Source organism: Carcharhinus amblyrhynchos, chromosome 1 (assembly GCF_965287045.1).
Source record: "Carcharhinus amblyrhynchos chromosome 1, sCarAmb.v2.hapA, whole genome shotgun sequence".
NCBI lineage: Eukaryota > Metazoa > Chordata > Chondrichthyes > Carcharhiniformes > Carcharhinidae > Carcharhinus > Carcharhinus amblyrhynchos.
In genome coordinates this window covers 20,047,197-20,067,187 of record NC_137324.1, presented here as the reverse complement: position 1 = coordinate 20,067,187, position 19,991 = coordinate 20,047,197, and the positions used below count along the sequence as shown (strand labels likewise).

General features: G+C 42.2%; 1 protein-coding gene across 1 annotated transcript in view; it reads left to right on the top strand.

Moving 5' to 3' along the window:
* The window catches only part of ctnna2 (catenin (cadherin-associated protein), alpha 2), a 1,308,817-nt gene that overhangs the window by 71,676 nt on the left and 1,217,150 nt on the right, over positions 1–19,991 (top strand). The window contains exon 2 of the mRNA XM_080195424.1: positions 3,656–3,763. Within this exon, the coding sequence (XP_080051550.1) occupies positions 3,662–3,763 (102 nt within the window). The 5' untranslated portion in view covers positions 3,656–3,661. The remainder of the gene's footprint in view (positions 1–3,655; positions 3,764–19,991) is intronic.

Here is a 19,991-nt window from a genome sequence, read left to right as displayed (position 1 = left end):
ACATTACCCACATTACATGCAGTTCAAATGTCCTGATATCTGCCATGCCCAACATTACCACTGCAATAACACGACAACTCCCACCAATATTTACTGTTCCTTAGCTCCACCCATACTTATTTTGCATGTTGATGCTTTGATCTAAGATCCTTTCTTTCTAATGTCCAGGTCTTATCTCCTCTTTAAGATTGTTATCCCATCTCCTTTTCCTTTTTGTCCATCCGGAGAATCCATAAAATCGTACCGAAAGTGGCCGTTCGGCATATCGAGTCTGCACCAATTCTCCGAAAGAACATCCCACCCAGGCCCTCCCCTTCACCCTATCCCTGTAACCCAGTGCATCTGCCATAGCTAATCCATCTAACCTACACATATTTTGGACACTAAGTGGTCATTTAGATCATAAGACATAGGAGCAGATTTAGGCCACTCAACTCATCAAGTCTGCTCTGCCATTCAATCATGGCTGGTGTTTTTCTCATTCCCATTCTCCTGCCTTTTCCCTATAACCCCGATCCTCTTATTAATCAAGAACCTACCTATCTCTGTCTTAAAGACATTCAATGATCTGGCCTCCACAACCTTCTGCGGCAAAGAGTTCCACAGATTTACAACTCTCTAGCTGAAGAAATTCCTTCTTAACTCTGTTTTAAAGGATTGTCCCTTTAGTTTGAGGTTGTGTCCTCTGGTTCTCATTTTTTCTACTAATGGAAACACCAATTTAGCATGGCTGGTCCACCTAACCTGCACGTCTTTAGACTGTGGGCAGAAACTGGAGCACCTGGAGGAAACCCACACTGACATGGGGAAAATGGGAAGAGACACCAGTCAGTGTACAGATATCTCCCTGAGAAAAAGAGACAGAGAGAGGTGGGGGTGGGGGGGGGAAACTGAGACACACCAGTCTGTGTACAGATATCTCCCAGAGAGAGTGAGAGAGATGACTGAGACACCAGTCAGTGTGCAGATATTTCCCTGGGGAGGGAGAATGGGAATGAGAAAAACATCAGTCATGATTGAACAGCAGAGCAGACTTGATGGGCCAAGTGGCCTAAATCTGCTCCTATGTCTGATCGTCTAAATTGCCACTTGGTGTCCAAAATATGTGTAGGTTAGATGGATTAGCTATGGCAGATGTACTGGGTTACAGGGATAGGGTGAAGGGGAGGGCCTGGGTGGGATGTTCTTTCAGAGAATTGGTGCAGACTCGATATGCAAAATGGCCACTTTCAGCACTGTAAAGATTCTACGATTTTATGGATTCTCTGGATGGACAAAAAGGAAAAGGAGATGGGATATCAATCTTAAGAGATAAGATTGGGACATTAGGGAAGGGGTTGGGCGGGGAGGGGGGAGGAGAGAGAGAGACAGAGAGAGAGAGAGAGACACTACTGTCAAATGAGCACCGAAGTCATACATTCACCCCTGACTGGGATCAAACCTAGGTCCCTGGCACTGAGGCAGTAGTGCTAATACTGTGCTGCAGTGCTAAATGCCGGACATCCTTGGATATTCAGTTCCCAACCTTGGTCACATCTCCGTAATGACAATTACTTTAGTCCATTTACTTCAGTTTAGAGTTATAAAGTCATACAGTGCAGAAAGGATCCGTCAGCCATTGAGTCTGCACCAATAATAACTATCACAAAAATCATGCTAATCCCATTTTCCAGCACTTATTCCATATCCTTGAATGTTGTGATATTTCAGGTTCTCATTCAAATGCTTTTTAAAGGTTGTAAGGTTTCTGGCCTCCACTACCTTTGCAAGCAGTACATTCCAGAGAGTGAAAATATTTTTTCTCAAATCCCTTCTAAATCTCCTGTCCCTCACTCTACCACAATGTCCCTTCACAATTGACCCCTGTGTCTGCTTAGTGACACTTCCTGTAAATGGCTCATCTAGGTCACTGTTAGCAACCACAACTTTCTATGTACTACAGGATAGGTATTTCACGCGACTGAGCTGTCCTGCCATGTCTTAGCTTCATTTACATTAAGTAAACCAAAGTAAAAGAAAGTTACATAGGAGAATACTTAAAAGGGATTAATTGTTTGATTTACATTATACTGAATTTTTCATTACCTTTACTTTTGAGTCATTATTGATCAAAGTATGATGATGCAACAATCCAGAAATATGCTGATAGGGTATTCATGGAACTGATCAGGGATAACAAAGTAAACTGTAGGGATGCAATCGTGAAGTTGTAAAATGTTGCAATGCCTGTTTCCTTAAACTGAATGAAAACAAGATGGCTGAACTAGTTATTGACTTTAGGAAATAGCCAGTTAATACTCTTCCTCTGAAGATTTATGATGTACAATTGAAATAGTTACTAATTCTGGGTGACAAAGGATACATGTTAATTTGTTGAGAAGGGAGAACGTATTGAAACAGTCTCTGGTTATAGGATGTACATCATGGCCTTTTAATTAAATACATAGATGAATTGAATTACGTGATAGAAAAATATACATCTGAGTTTGCAGATAATACCTGGTTAGGAGGCACAACAAATTGTGTAGCTGGGCGCAGGGAGTTAGAAAGGGACATAGACTGACTATGTGAGTAGATAAAATCATGGCTTGCGGAGTTTAACATGGGGATGTGTGCAACCATCCAATTTGGATCCAAGCAAGTCAAAATGCAATATTTTCTTAATGACAAGTATGCAGGCTCTATGAATGAGCAGGGAAATTTAGGGGTGTATGTTTAAGTCAGAAAAGCTAGTACTTTGTAATAAAGTAAAATGAAATGTTAATAGAATGTTGTACATTCTCTCAGGAGGAAGCCTGAGTTGTACAGAATCTTGGTTAGTCAATATCTGGAGTACTACTTTGAATTTTGGGAACTAAAAGATTTATTGGCTTTACAGCGCCTGCAGTTCAGATTCACAATAATGATGCTAGAATTTAAGAACATAACAAGAAATAACAGTGAAAGTAGATTTCCAGGCTACTTTGCCATTCAGTATGATCATGGCTTACCCTGAGTCGTATGTCCACTTTCCTGCCTGCTGCCCATATCACTGTATTCCCTGGGACCAAAGATCTAACTATCCTGGCCTTAAAATATCCAATGATAAAGCATCCACAACTCTCTGGGGTAGAGAATTCCAAAGGTTCAAAACCCTTTGAATGAAGAAATTTCTGTTCACCTCAATTGTAAATAATTATTATCCTGAGATTGTGCCCCTGTGTTCTAGATTTCCCAGCCAAGGGAAACAGTTTGTATGCCTACTTGTCAAACCCCTTCAGAATCTTGTCTTTTTCAATAAGATTAAAAGGCTAAATTTAAGGCCAGGTTTCATGCGTTTAGTTTTATACGCCTCCAAGTTTGATGCAGACTCGATGGGCTGAGTCGCCTCCTTCTGCACTGTAGGGATTCTATGGTTCCTTGGTACTTTTGTCATTGTAAACATTATTCAATTGTTTGGTGCATTTTCCCAGAAATATTTCATGGAATAGAATGATTGACAATGAACAAATGCTTAAATTAATATTTTTCTTGCCATTCAATAGTTGGTTAATGACTATTTGCCCTTCAGTTCACCATCTAGTTAATCAATTATTTCATAGATCTACAGTTTTGGATTTTTTTTTAAAGGAGCTTTTTTATGTATGTTCATAAAACACTAATTTTATTGTTTCAGCCAAACATGACAACTGCAACATCACCTATTCTTCTTAAGTGGGATCCCAAAAGCTTGGAAATACGGACTGTGACAGTAGAACGGTTACTGGAACCATTGGTCACACAGGTGAGAAAAGTGGAATTATTTTCAGTAACTGCTTTGTAAATGCAAACTTCAATAAAAAAGGCAAATTCTTTTACACACAAAAAGCCTTGGGAGTCTCCTTTTAGACTGGGATTTCTTTAGTGCTAGGGCCTTGGATGGGGCAGAGTTTGTTTAGTGTGTCTGAGGATGCTTCTTGAGGCAATATGTAGATAGTCCAACTCTTAGACCTGGTTCTGGTAAATGAGTCCAGACAGATGATTGATGTTTCAGTGTGGTATCATTTTGGGAACAATAATCACAATTCTATAAGTTTCAACTACTTGTTGAAAAGGAAAGTAGTCCCTGAGTGAAAGTACTGAACTGGGGGAGGACTAATTACAACAGTATTAGGAGGAATTAGAGAATGTAGACTGGGGGTGGCCGTTTGAGGGTAAATCTACATCTGATATGTGCGAGTCCTTTAAAAGTCAGTTGTTAACATTTCAAAACAAGTATGTCCCTGTAAAAATGAAGGATGAAGAAGGCAAAATTCAAGAATACTGGATGACAAGAGAGATTGTGAACTTAGTGAAAAATAAGGAGGCATAGATAAATTTCAGAAAATTGAAAATGGATAAGGTTCTTGAGGAATACAAAGGCTTAAATTTGCCCTCCTAAATTTAAGCCTTTTCCTGCCTTTAAGCCTTTGTATTTAAGCCTTTGTATTCCTCAAGAACCTTATCCATTTTCAATTTTCTGAAATTTATCTATGCCTCCTTATTTTTCACTAAGTTCACAATCTCTCTTGTCATCCAGTATTCTTGAATTTTGCCTTCTTCATCCTTCATTTTTACAGGGACATACTTGTTTTGAAATGTTAACAACTGACTTTTAAAGGACTCGCACATATCAGATGTAGATTTACCCTCAAACGGCCACCCCCAGTCTACATTCTCTAATTCCTCCTAATACTGTTGTAATTAGTCCTCCCCCAGTTCAGTACTTTCACTCAGGGACTACTTTCCTTTTCAACAAGTAGTTGAAACTTATAGAATTGTGATCATTGTTCCCAAAATGATACCACACTGAAACATCAATCATCTGTCTGGACTCATTTACCAGAACCAGGTCTAAGAGTTGGACTATCTACATATTGCCTCAAGAAGCATCCTCAGACACACTAAACAAACTCTGCCCCATCCAAGGCCCTAGCACTAAAGAAATCCCAGTCTATGTTTGGGAAGTAAATACTGCCCATCACAACAACTATGTTGTTTTTACATCTTCCCATAATCTGCCAAAGTATCTGTTCCTCCACTTCGTGCTGGCTGTTGGGAGGATTGCAGTACAACCCCAACAACCTGATTGCACTGTTTCTGTTCCTGAGTTCTACCCATATGGCCTCACTGCATGATCCCACCAAGGTGTCCTCCCTCTGTATAACTGTGACATTCTCTCTAATCAGTAAAGCAACACCTCCATCTCTTTTGTCACGATCTTTATGTTGCCTGAAGCATCTAAATCCTGAAATGCTAAGCTGCCAGTCCTGTCCTCCTTTCATCCAAGTCTCTGTAATTGCCACAACATAGTTCCATGTAGTAATCCAAGCTTTAAGTTCATCTGCCTTACCTGTCATATTTCTTGCTTTAAAGCAAACACACCTCAGACTATCTGTCCTGTCATGTTTTGTACACATTTTATTTCTCTTAGCCTGACTGGACCCACACACTCAGTTGTGTACTGTCTCTGACTGTTGTGGATCCCATCCTCCTGCCTTATTAGTTTAAATCCACCCCAACTGCATGATTAGATCCCCCTGCTAGGATGTTAGTGCCCTTCCAGTTAAGGTGCAACCTGTCCTTTTTGTACGGATACAATCTACTGTGGAAGAGATTCCAGTGATCTAAAAATCTGAAAGCCCTCCGTCCAGAACCAATTCTCAAACCACTTCTTAAGCTGCACAACCTTCCTATTTCTTGCCTCACCACAACATGGCACAGGGCTTATTCCTGAGAATACAACCATTTCAGCTGCCTTCCTAACTCCCTGAACTCATTTTGCAGGACCAATTTTTTCTTCCTACCTATAGGCCAGTTAGTTTAACATCTGTCATTGAAAACTTGTCAGAACCCATTATTAAGGAAGTAATGACGAGACATTTAGAAAGTCAAAACACAATCTATCTGAGTCAGCAGGGTTTTGTGAAGAGTAAGTCACGTTTAATTAATTTACTCGAGTTCTTTGAAGATGCAACAAGCAAAGTGGACAATGGGGATCCTGTAAATGCTGTATATTTGGACTTCCAGAAGGTATTTGACAAGATGTTGCATTAAAAGTAAATACATAAGGTAAGATCACATGGGATTAGAGGTTATTTATTAGGTAGCACAATGGTTATAGTGGTATATTCACTACCCCAGAATGCGGAAGATGCCAGGCATTGAGTAAATTTAAGGAGGAGATGGACAGGTTTTTCATTGATAATGTGTTAAAGGCTATGAAGAACAGGCAGGAAAGTGGAGTTGAGATCAAAATGAGATCAGCAGTGATTGTATTGAATGGCGGAGTAGGTATGGAAACTGAGTTAGCAATACAGAAAACTGTGTGACAACATGAATTATAAACTACATGGAAGTTGAGTAAAGAATTGAACATACACTTCATAATTGGGAAGACATTCAATGGCAATAATAATAAAACAGAAAACAAAAATCTTATGGTTGAGAATACAAATATTGTTGCAGTAAAATATTTAAATAGGATAGCTATCAGTTATTAAACTAACGTTTAGCTTAAATTTCTAATTTAAGACTTTGCAAGATGCCTCTGACCTAAGTTAAGGAGAAGATCATCAATAATCTGCTCTAATAGACCTTATCTTGAGAGACACTCAAGTGAGTTGAGTGAATCTAAAAACCTGATTGTACTTCCCATATTTATAGTGTTTTCAGGGTTGTATAACTATATATGGTAGTTGTACTACAATTTTAACTAAATTGATTGATTTTCTCCTTTACTTTCCAAATATGGTTATATAATGCTAATTTCTAGATAAGGTTTTCTGCTCTTTAATGTGAAGACAAGTTTGGATGCAAATGTTTATGTTGGTCAATTTACACGATTCAGCTATGTTTCAAGATTAGGGAATTAGTTATAAATAGTCATTTGGTAGTACAGATTTTAAGTATTACTGAACATAAAGGGCTGCTGTCAAAACTTTTCAAACTGCACTCATTTAGACAGTTCACAAGAATACCACAAGTAGAAGGGAGCAACAATTTATGCCGCATGAGAAGAAAGTGCTGATTGGTTGCTAAGTTTGATAGAGGCATTGCCATGGAGAATGCACCAGGCAACAGTTAACTGCCAAGCTTTTATTCAAGTTCAAACCAGACCGGTCAACTCTGGCCAAGGCATTGTAAGAGGAATGGATCAGGAATGGCTGTCCCCAAGCTTTTGTCGAAAAAGGCATGATATGTATATGCATATGTCCATTTCTGCAAAGGGTAGGGCCCAGTGTGTGAATATATCTAACTTCTACCATACATATGTGAGCCATACTGATTGATCTTAAATAGTTTTGTAGTTTCATTCTGTTATAGGCTTGAATACTTTAGGAGCTGATAACATGATTTAATGGTGATGTCATTGGAGTGCTTTATAGGCTCTTTTTTTCTTTGTTCATACTCTGTACAGGCAAGACTCCCTTTGTTGTTGGTTTGAATCTGTGCACAAATCAATGGGGCAATCTTACGAAAAAAGTTCTAAGTCCAGGATGAGCATGAAAAAGAAAGAGTTTATGATTTTTTTTGGTGAGCCCAAATCTGCAATCCTACACACGAGTGGAAAAACTGTTTCTTGTCTCGAGGGGTAAGGCTAAAAACCGGCTGAGAGCAGCAGAGGGCATCATTGCGCATGCACAGCTCCCTCTGCTGTGAGTAAAGAAAAGCTGCTGCCTCCCTCAGCTAGCCTCCATGGCCTCAAGTAGACACTCCACACGCCTCCACTACCGTGGAGGTCCTGTAGTCTATTCCGATCCATCCAGACCGATCGACCCTGCAATCCCCCAACACCACCACCCCCCCCCCCCCCCCCAAACCCCTCCCATCTCCGATTGCAGGTACAGATTGAGAGCAGGCCCCCTCTCACTGCCAGGGGGCCAAGCTGGCATTGCCCAAGGGACATCCCCCTTTCCCACAACTTCAATGGCCTCCAATTCTACCAGCAAAGCCATCATGTCTGGTCCTGTTGCTGGGGGCTAGCTGTGATTCTTGCCAGAGAGAATCTCTTCTGGCAAGGCCACAGAGGCAAATGAACCTGGACAATGATGTCCCAGATTTAGTTAATCACATGGAAACGAGATTTAAATTTCATTTAAATAATGTATTCAGCCTCACGCCGGAAATGGGTGTGATGCTGACGTTGCAGGATATTCCGTGCTAGTGAGAACACAGGAGGTGAGGGATCCAGCACAAACCTAATTTCTTGACTCTTGCATGATCTTATCGGCTCATCTCGTCAATCGGCTGGCTGTGGTAAGATCGTCCCCCACGCCTTTTCTTCATGTGTAAAAATCCACAACTTGTAGCATAGTTAGGTCGTCACAGCAAAGAACTTGGCAACAAGTCAGGATCTTGTCTCATTGAGAACATAGAGAAAAGATTATGAGTAGAAGAAAAGAACATTGTTGGGTCCTCAGACTTAAAATATTTGAGGGCTGGAAAAATCAACGTCAGGATTAAAGATTAATCTGCCAGAAGGAAGACTCAAGTAAGAAAAAACTCTGAGAAGAGTGAAATTCCAGACAGTGAGTGGCATATCTGAATAGAGGGATGCTTTGCTATAACAGTGGGGTCATTAGAACATAATAAGAACATAAGAACTAGGAGTAGAATAGGCCATCTGGCTCCTCAAGCCTGCTCTGCCATTCAATAAGATCATGGCTGATCTTTCTGTGGACTGAGCTCCACTTACCCACCCGCTCACCAAAACCCTTACTTCCTTTACTGTTCAAAAATCTATCTATCCTTGCCTTAAAAACATTCAATGTGGTAGCCTCAACACCTTCACTGGACAGGGAATTCCACAGATTCGCAACCCTTTGTGCGAAGAAGTTCCTCCTCAACTCAGTCCTAAATCTGCGTCCCCTTATTTTAAGGCTATGACTCCTAGTGTTAGTTTCACCTGCCAATGGAAACAACTTCCATAGAACATAGAACAATACAGCACAATACAGGCCTTTCAGCCCTTGATGTTGTGCCGAGCTATGTCCAAGCTCAAGATCAAGCTATCCCACTCCCTATCATTCTGGAGTGCTCCATGTGCCTATATAGTAACCGCTTGAAAGCTCCTGAAGTGTCCAATTCCAATATCACAGCAGGCAGTCTATTCCACACCCCAACCACTCTGACTGAAGAATCTACCTCGGATATCCCTCCTATATGTCCCACCATGAACCTTATAGTTATGCCCCCAATAACAGCTACATCCACCCAAGGAAATACTCTCTGCACGTCCACTCTATCAATCCCTCTCATCATCTTATAAACCTCTATTGAGTCGCCTCTCATCCTCCTCTGCTCTAAAGAGAAAAGCCCCAGCTCCCTAACCTTTCCTCAAGACCTACCCTCCAAACCAGGCAGTATCCTGGTAAATCTCCTCTGCACTCTCTCTAATGCTTCCACATCCTTCCTATGGCGAGGTAACCAGAACTGCACAGACAATTCCAAATGTGGTCTCACCAGGGTCCTGTATAGTTGCAGCATAACCCCATGGCTCTTAAACTCAAACCTCCTGTTAATAAATGCTAACACGCTATAAGCCTTCTTCATGGCTCTATCCACTTGAGTGGCAATCTTCAGAGATCTGTGGATATGAACCCCAAGATCTTTCTGTTCCTCCACATTGTTCAGAACCTTGCCGTTGACCCTGTAATCTGCATTCAAGTTTGTCCTACCAAAATGATTCACCTCGTTCCCTGCTTCTATCTTATCTATTCCCTTCCTCATAGAACATAGAACATAGAACATTGAACATAGACCACTACAGCACAAACAGGCCCTTTGGCCCACAAGTTGCACCGATCACATCTATACCTACCAAGCCATAGAACTATCTGTAACTCCCAATCCCATTAGATCCCATATACTCATCCAGAAGTCTTTTAAAAGACCTCTGAGTTTGCCTCTACCACCACCGACGGCAGCTGATTCCACTCACCACCCTCTGAGTGAAAAATTTAGCCCTAGCATCTCCTCTGTACTCGCTTCCCAGCACCTTAAACCTGTGTCCTCTCGTAGCGACCATTTCAGCCCTGGGAAATAGCCTCCGAGAATCCACCCTATCTATTCCTCTCAACATTTTATAAACCCCTATCAGGTCACCTCTCAACCTTTGTCTCTCCAGGGAGAAGAGACCTAGCTCCCTCAAACTATCTTAATAAGGCATGCCTCCCAATCCAGGCAACAATCTTTTGTTTCTGTAAGATCTTCCCTCATTCTTCTTAATTCCAATGAGTATAGCTGCAGTCTACTCAGTCCCTCTTCATAAGCCAACCATCTCAATTCTGGAATCAACCTAGTGAATCTCTCCTGCACCCCCTCCAGTGCCAGTACATCCTTTCTCAAGTAAGGAGATCAAAACTGTACACAGTAATCCAGATGTGGCCTCACCAGCACTTTATACAAGTACAACATAATCTTGCTGTTTTTTTTAAACTCCATCCCTCTAACAATGAAGTACAAAATTCCATTTGCCACCTTAATTACCTGCTGCACCTGCAAACCAACTCCTTCAGATTCCTGCACACGGACACCCAGGTCCCTCTGCACAGCAGCATGCTGCAATTTCTTTAGCATTTTTAGCAGGGTCATTTGTGAACAAGAATATGTAAAGTGAATGGTCTCCATGGTTGGAAAAAAAAGGAAATGCTTGGAAGACAGAGAAAGTTGATAACTATGCTTGATTTCTTATTACCTCCAGTGCTTTAACAACAAGCTCAAGTTGTTGGATGAAATGTGAGGGCAAAAGGATACTTATTTCAATAAGGAGATCATTGTTATGCCACAAGTGTGAAATGGATACCAGCCATACATTTAGCAAAAACACTACTTGCTAAAAGCTACATATGTTCACAGATGGCCCTGTTCAATGCAGTCAGCAGGAGGATGTCCATGCATTGCATCTTTTTTTTATTCCCCATGGCAAGGCCTTCACCAGAGTTGGCCTGTCTGGTTTGAGCAACAGCTTTGCAGCTAACTGTTCCCTGGTGTGATTTTCATGGCAGTGTTTCTATCAGAAAGAAGCCTCTCAACACCAATTTAAAGCCCAACAGATTTATTTGTAGCAAATGCCACAAGCTTTCGGAACACGCTGTTCCTTTGTCAGGTGGGTGGGAGTTCTGATCACAAACAGGGCACATGTTTGTGATCAGAACTCCCACCCACCTGACGAAGGAACAGCGTGTTCCGAAAGCTTGTGGCATTTGCTACAAATAAACCTGTTGGACTTTAAATTGTGTTGTGAGACTTCTTTCTGTTTTTACCCCAGTCCAACACTGGCATCTCAATATCAGCATTTAAATCAATCGGAGTCAACTTGCCAACTAATCAGCACTCTATTTTCCTATTGCCTGAATTGTTGCTTCCTTTACTATTGGTATTCTTGCAAACCCTCTTTGAGTACAAGATGAAATGTTTTGATAGCATGTCTCTTTTTTAAACAATATTAGTTTTTAAGAATTAATGTACAGGATGTGGACATCACTAGCTAGGCTAGAATGTAATGCCTATCCTTAGTTGTCCTTGAGAAGATGCTGATAAGCTGGCTGCTTGAACTGCCACAATACTGTTATGGGGGCAGTTCCAGAATTTTGACCCACAACTGTCAAGGAATAGTGATATATTTCCAAGACAAGATGGTGAGTGACTTGGAGGGGAACCTCCAGATGTTGGTGTTCCCAGGTATCTGCTGCTCTTGTCCTTCTAGATGGTGGTGGTTATGGGTATGGAGCCTTGGTGAGTTTCTGTAATGTAGATGTTCCGCACTGCTGCCACTGTTTGTTGGTGCTGGTGGGAGTGAATGTTTGTAGAAGGGGGTATGAATCAAGCAGCCAGCTTTGTCCTGGATGGTGTCAAGCTTCTTGAGTGTTGTTGGAGCTGCACTGATCTTTTGTTTCAAAAAAAACACAAAGTTAATGTTTTTATCGAGTGAAGGCAAGTGTCCAGCTGAGGGCAGCAGAGCAATGAAGGTGATTGGTGGTTGCAGGTAACATTTGCATAGGTTCAGTCACTGCGACCAGAAGGTGGTTTGTGGAGGAACTGTTGTGAAAGGGTAGTTAAACCCCAAGCACTACTTCAGTGTTTCCCTATCTCCTCCTCTAACCAAACAAAAAACTTAAAAAAAAAAGTCGGGAGGGCCACAAGCCAGGAAAAGGTGAGTTGAGATCTTTTTACCTGTATAAAGGTAGTATGGCAGTTAAGGCAGTTGTATGCTCCTCCTGCCAGATGTGGTAAAGAAGGGAAAGGGTTAATAAATTTTGTACTTAGAATTTGTGCAAGAGCATTGCAAACCTTATTGTTTGTGCAGGCTTGTGTACTACCTAAACATAGCTAAACAGCTGCAGATGCTGAAGCACGATAACAGCTGTTTGAAAGGAGCTGCGATCATGACTGGAACCAGAAGAACTGCAATCATGACTGGAGCTAGGAACCATAATGTATAAACATCCATTCTTGTATTCGGGGAGAAGCCTGGCAGATTGCTTTAGGAACTGGCTTCTCCCAAAAGCTTTTGTAATAAAGCATTGTACTTTGATTCACTCACAGTCTTAGAGGTATTATTTTACCTACAACAAATTGGCGTCACGAACAGGATTCTGTTTGCGGACCCAGTTGAATGGCCAAACCGGGGCACTGGAATAGAACACCGAGCCTAATGGAGTGGGTCAAACTACAGTGGACAATCATTTGTGATGAGAGAATGTGGAAGTGGAAGACGTCTGAACTGAATATATGCGGACAAGGAGGCATCCGTCTCTAACACCTAGCCTTTGACTGGTTGTTAAGAGAGGTAGACCCCCAGACGAAGGTCAGAAATTTGAAGTGGGTGTAGAGACTGGAGAAAGAGGTGCCTAGGGTGTGATGTTCAGACATGAATGAGAGAAACCGTCTGAGTGATTGCCGGAGGGAAAAGAAAAGCCGGCTTTATAGTATAAGCGGTTGTGCAGAAGGATTTGATCACCGTTAACAGGTATCATTGGACTCCGACAAGAGTGATCTAGGAGTGGGAGAGCAAGAAAGAAGAATTGAAGACTTTAGGTGGTGAGTATAAACTTACCGATAATATGGCAGAATCACAAGAACAGTGGGGACCCCCCAGGATCCCTGATAAACCAATACATAACTGAAAGAGACAGATTCATGAAATAGATGACAAAAGGGGGAGTGGGACACGTCCCATCCTCTGGATCAACAGTGTAAGTGGCTGGAGAAAGAAAAGAAAGACAAGACCAAGAAAACTGAAGTTTTGTTGGTGCACCATCTAGCCAGACTGATTAAGCAGGTCTCTGTTTCTGTAAAAAATGGGCCAATGATAAGGAAAGAATCAAGACGTTAGAATCACATGTTAGAGAATTGGAAAAAAAAAAGTCAAACATTAGAGGACTTTTCTTGGGGATCCCTGCCCTGTACCCCAGTAGCCAATAATAAAGCCCATGGCGCTGGTGGAAGTTTTGACCTCGACGAGGAGGAGGTTCATAACTTAGCTCCTGTAGTTTGGGGAGGTACTATAAATGCCCCCACTGCCCGATTTTTTTTTTTTTAAGCCTTTCACCCCAGGGGAAAGACACCAGTTCCTGATTTTGCTGGGGAAACTTCAGCCCCGGAGTGCGAATGCCAAATTTTGGTCAGAGTTGGACACAGACTTGGTTGGCCACCAGTTACACTTACGAGATATACATCAGTTGGTACGAGCCGCTTGCCCACAGGACAAATGGGGAACTGATGGGTGACGGGGTGGACCAATAGGACCCCACCCACTGGCCCTGGTTTGATTACCAGGTAGGAAGATGGACACATGCAGTCGAGTTAACAGCAGAATTGGAGGCATAACAGGAACCATTTAATCGGTTTAAGGCAGGAGTTCCATGAGTCCTGGGTAGTGCGCCAACCAACTAGTCTAAAATTACAAATACTAAACAACAGAAGGGTGAAGGGGCCTCCGAATATGGAGAGCGACTTTTTAAGGTCTAGCAGGAATGCTCAGGGATGCTCGAAGCCACCCGTACAGATAGAGCATTCATCCAGACATTTGAAGATGGGCTGTCACCAGCTCATCAGAAAATCCTTAAAATGGGAGTCCTCAGTTCACGGGATTATGCTGAATTAGTCGAATGGGCTTCTGGAATTAAGGAATGACCAGACGAAAAGCAATACCCACGAATAAAGCAGGAGTGCATAGCCTTAACTAATAGGATCAAGCCTAAGGGGACTTGTCATATTTGTGGGAAGCCAGGACATTTCACCTGGGACTGTAGGGCCCCAAAGGGGGTTAAGAGGAAAATGCTTGCATGCCAATTTTGCAACAAGAGTGGATGTACAGAAGCCATTTGTTGGAGCAAACATGGTCTACCTGACCTAGCCTCTCCCACTACAATGGAGGAGGCTAACTGACGATTGGCAGCCCCTTGGGTATGAACGTAAGAAATAGAAGCAGGAGTAGGCCATCTAGCCCTTCGAGCCTGCCCTGCCATTCAATAAGATCATGGCTAATCAGAAAGTGGTTCAGTTCCATTAACCTGCCTGCTCCCCATAACCCTTAATTTCCTTATTGGGCAGAAATCCATCTACCTGTGACTTAAACATATTCAACGAGGTAGCTTCCACCCACTTCAATGGGCAGAGAATTCCAGACATTCATTACCCTCTGAGAGAAGAAGTTCCTCCTCAACTCTGTTCTAAACTGACCCCCTCTTATTTTGAGGCTGTCCCTTCTAGCTCTTGTTTCCTTTCTAAGTGGAAAGAATTTCTCTGCCTCTACCCTATCTAGCCCCTTCATTATCTTATATGTCTCTGTAAGATCACCCCTCAGCCTACTAAACTCCAACGAGTAAAGGCCCAATCTACTCAATCTCTCCTCATAAGCTAACCCCCTCATCTCCGGTATCAGCCTGGTGATCCTTCTCTGTACTCCCTCCAAGGCCAATATATCCTTTTGCAAATAAGGGGACCAAAATTGCACAAAGTACTCTAGTTGCGGCCTCACCAGTACCTTGTACAATTGCAGCAAGACCTCCCTGCTTTTATATTCCATCCCCTTCGCGATGAAGGCCAACATTCCATTTGCCTTGATCACCTGCTGCACCTGCAGACTGAGTTTTTGCGATTCACGCACAAGGACTCCCAGGTCCCTCTGCACAGTAGCATGTTGTAATTTTTCACCGTTTAAATAATAGTCCATTTTCTTATTATTCCTTCCGAAGTGGATAACCTCGCACCTGCCAACGTTATACTCCGTCTGCCAGATCCTCGCCCACTCACTCAGCCTTTCCAGATCTCTCTGAAGACTTTCCACTTCCTCCACGCAATTCGCTTTTCCACTCACCTTCATGTCATCAGCAAACTTTGTTACCCTACGCTCGGTCCTCTCCTCCAGGTCGTCTACATATATGGTAAACAGTTGAGGCCCCAGCACCGATCCCTGCGGTACGCCACTAGTCACCAACTGCTAACCAGAAAAGCACCCATTTATTCCAATGCTGTGCTTCCTGTTAGATAACCAATCCTCAATCCACGCTAACACTTTACCCTCAACTCTGTATACCTTAATCTTCTGCCGCAACCTTTTGTGAGGCATCTTATTGAACGCCTTCTGGAAATCTAAAAACACCGGTTCCCCTCTGTCAACCGCACTCATTACATCTTCATAAAAATCCAGTAAATTCATCAAACACGACTTTCCCTTCATGAATCTATGCTGTGTCTGCTTGATTGAACCATTCTTTTCCAGGTGACCTGTTATTTCTTCTTTAATAATGGATTCCAGCATTTTCCCAACTACGGACGTTAAGCTAACTGGCCTGTAGTTACCCACCTTTTGTCTACTTCCTTTTTTAAACAGCGGTGTTTCCAATTAGCCGGACTTCCCCACCGTCCAGTGAATTTTGATAAATTACTACTAACGCATCTGATATCACTTCTGTCGTTTGTTTTAGTACCCCGGGATGCATTCCATCCATGCCTGGGGACTTGTCTACCTTTTAGTTCCATTAGTTTACCAAGTACTACCTCTTTAGTAATAGCAATCGTTTTAAGGACCTCAACCCCTACAGTCCCACGACCTTCAATTTTCAGTAAGCTATTTGTGTCCTCTACCGTGAAGACCGACACAAAAAACTTTTATTATCAGTTTTTATATTTTGTGCTAGTTTAGTTTCATAATCTATCTTTCCTTTCGTTTTGGTTTCTTAGTAGTTCTTTGTTGTCTTTTTAAAGCTTACCCAATCTTATAATTCCCCACTAGGTTTGGCCACTCTGTAGGCATTGGTTTATAATTTAATACTCCTTTATTCCCTCAGTTATCCATGGCTGGTTATCCCTTTTCTTACATTCCTTCTTTATCACCGAAATATATTTTTGCTGAGTACTGAGAAAAACCTTCTTAAATACTTCACTGTTCCCCAGCTGTCCTACCAACTAGTCTGCGCTCCCAATCCACATTAGCCAATTCTGCCTCATCCTATCGTACTCCCCTCTGTTCAAGCAGAGGACACTGGTTTGGAATCCTACTTTCTCATCCTCCATCTGTATTAGAAATTCAACCATATTGTGATCACTCATCCCAAAAGGATCCCTCACAAGAAGGTCCTACCTATCTCATTACACAGGACCAGATCCAAGATAACTCGCTCCCTCATAGGTTCTGTAACATACTGTTTGAGGAAACTATCCCAACAGCATTCTAAGAACTCTAAGTCCACCGCGTCTGACTTGAGTTAACCAATCAATATGCAGGTTAAAATCCCCCATGATTATTGCCGTTCCCTTTTTTCACGCATCCGTTATTTGCTTATTTATAGCCTGCCTCACCTCAAAGTTATTATTTGGGGGCCTATAAACCACGCTCACCAGTGACTTCCTCCCCTTACTATTCCTTATCCTCACCCACAACGATTCCACATTTTGCTCCGTGGAGCTTATGTCATCTCTCACTACCTCCCTGATGTTATTTTTTATTAAGAGCTATCCCGCCTCCTTTTTCTTCCGGTCTATCCTTCCTAAATATCTGATACCCCTGGATATTCAGTTCCCAGACCCGGTCACCCTGCAACCACGTTTCTGTAATGGCCACTAGATCATACCCATTTGTACTGATTTGTGTCATCAACTCAGTCACTTTGTTTCAAATGCTTTGTGCATTCAGGTAGAATGTCTTTATGCCAGCCTTTTATCTGGACCCGATTTGTTGAAACGCTTCTAACTTCTGAGCCCTCTACTCCTTTTAACTAGTTGCATGTCCTCAACATTAACCTGCACTTGTACCCTCTCCTTTACCTTTGATTTTGTAATTTCCCCATACCCTGAGTCCTCCCCCCCACTATTTAGTTTAAAGCCCTATCTACAGCCCTAGTTATACGATTCACCAGGATTCTGGTCCCAGCACGATTCAGACGAAGACCATCCCATCTGAACAGGTCTCATCTACCCCAATACTGGTGCCAATGTCCCATGAATTCAAACCCATTCCTCCCACACCAATCTTTGAGCCAAGCATTCGCCTCCTTGGGTAATAAGGAAGATAAGATTTACGTGTCTGTACTCATAGGGGACAGACGATGTGAGATGCTGGTGGACACGGGAGCCTCCATATCCATCATGGACCTACTCCTACCCACAACTAATAAAATGATTTACGTGAGAGGAATTAACGGACAGAAAACCCCAGCCTATCTAAGCAAAACCACTCTGGTAGAATTAAATAGTTTGTATATACCCATGTGATTTTATGTGCAAGAGCAATGAAGGAACAGTTATGGGGAATGATTTAATGAAGCAATATGAAGTTTTAATAGATTGTGGAAAAGGCAAATTGATTTGGCCCCATCCAGATGGAAAAAAGGCAAAGGTGGGAGCCTATGCAAATCATTTGGGAATCATCCATGTCACATCTGCAACAGGACGTGATTGGCAATTAGAGGACAGTGGATTTGGTGCCACATGCGCCTCTGTCCCAAGGATATTGGCAAAAACTAAACTAGATACTGGGCTAATTAAAATCCTATAATAATGGAAGGTCTGGAGCATAAACCTCATCGACAATATCCGATTAAGCCTGAAGCCAAGAAGGCAGTCGAGGAAATTGTGAAGGGATTGATGGAAAAAGGGATCCTGCAGGAGACCACCAGTACCACCAACTCCCTGACTTGGCTGGTGTCCAAACTGGAAGGGAGTTACCAATTAACCACTGATTTATATGGCTTTAAATAAAGTAACTCCTAAACTATATCCCATTGTGGCCAGCCCCCCCTCCAAACTAAACGGATTGTCACCATCCATGAGATTTTTACAGTATTAAACATTACCAATGGGTTTTGGTCCATCCCCTTGGATTTTAATTCACAGGATAAATTTGCCTTCACAGTAGGTGATAAGCAGTATACATGGCCTAGGCTCCCTCAGGGATTCCATAACAGCCCAGCCATATTTCACAGGGTAATGAGTAAGATACTGGGACAAGTGGAACTCCCGAAAGAGAGCGCAATTTTATAGTATGTAGATAACATCTTGATAACTTCTGAAACTAAAGCGGAACATCAGATAGCACTATACTCGGTCTTGAAGCACTTAAAAGATCGAGGACTGAAGGCAAGCCCCAAAAAAGCCCAAATAGGAAAACTACAGGTATTATATTTGGGACATTTAATATCCAAGGGGACCAAGGAAATGCCCGTAGTTGGGAAAACGGTGATACAACAAGTGGGGGGTGGGAGCGGGGCAGGGGGTGAGGTGGGGGGAGAGATGGACCAAGATGTTGCCCACCATATTAACAAAACTCAGAGCCACTACAAATCGAACCACCGGGCTGACACCATATACTGGATGGGCTATGCAGTTACCAGTGGGACAGATGTAGACCTATTACAGGACAGATTAGATATGTTTTAGAACTAAGCGCCCAACTGAAGGATGTGCGAGAAACAGTAAGGGAAAACCAAGTAGTGGGGGACAAGCCTGGGAACTACAGGCCAGTGAGCTTCACATCTGTGGTGGATAAGTTGTCAGAAGGTATTTTGAGAGAGAGGATCTACAGGCATTTAGAGATGCAAGGACTGATTAGGGACAGTCAGCACGGCTTTGTGATTGGAAAATCATGTCTCAAATTTGATTGAGTTTTTTGAAGGGTAACCAAGAAGATAGATGAGGGTAACGCAGTTGAAATTGTCTACATGGACTTTAGCAATGTCTTCAACAAGGTACCGCATGGTAGGTTTTTGCCTAAATTAAATCTCACAGGATCCAGGGTGAGGTATGTAAATAGATACAAAATTGGCTTCTTGTCAGAAGCTAAAGGGTGGTTGTGGAGGGGTTTTTTTTAAACTGGAGGCCTGTTACCAGCGGTGTGCCTCAGGGATTGGTGCTGGGTCTGGTGTTATTTATAATTTAATGATTTGGATGAGAATATAGGAGGCATGATTAGTAAGTTTGCAGATGATACCAAGATTGGTGGCATAGTGGACAGTGAAGAAAATTATCTCCAATTGCAACAGAATCTTGATCAATTGAGCCAGTGGGCTGACAAATGGCAGATGGAGTTTAATTTAAATAAATGTGAGGTGATGCATTTTCGTAGATTGAAACAGGGTAGGACTTATTAGTAATGGTAGGGCATTGGGGAGAGTTACGGAACAAAGAGATCTAGGAGTACATGTTCATAACTCCTTGACAAGTGGAGTCACAGGTGGACAGAGTGGTGAAGAAGGCATTTGTCATGGTTTCACCAGTCAAAGCATTGAATGCAGGAGTTGGGATGTCTTGTTGAAGTTTTTCAATACATTGCTAAGGCTACACCTTGGAACACTATGTACTGTCACCCTATTATAGAAAGGATGTTATTAAACTCGAAAGAGTGCAGAAGAGATTTAATAGGATGCTATCTGGACTTGATGGTTTAGGTTATAAGGAGAGGCCGGATAGACTGTGACTTTTTTCTGAGTGTAGGAGCTGAGGTGTGATCTTATTAAATAAAATAATGAGGGGCACAGATTAGCTTGATG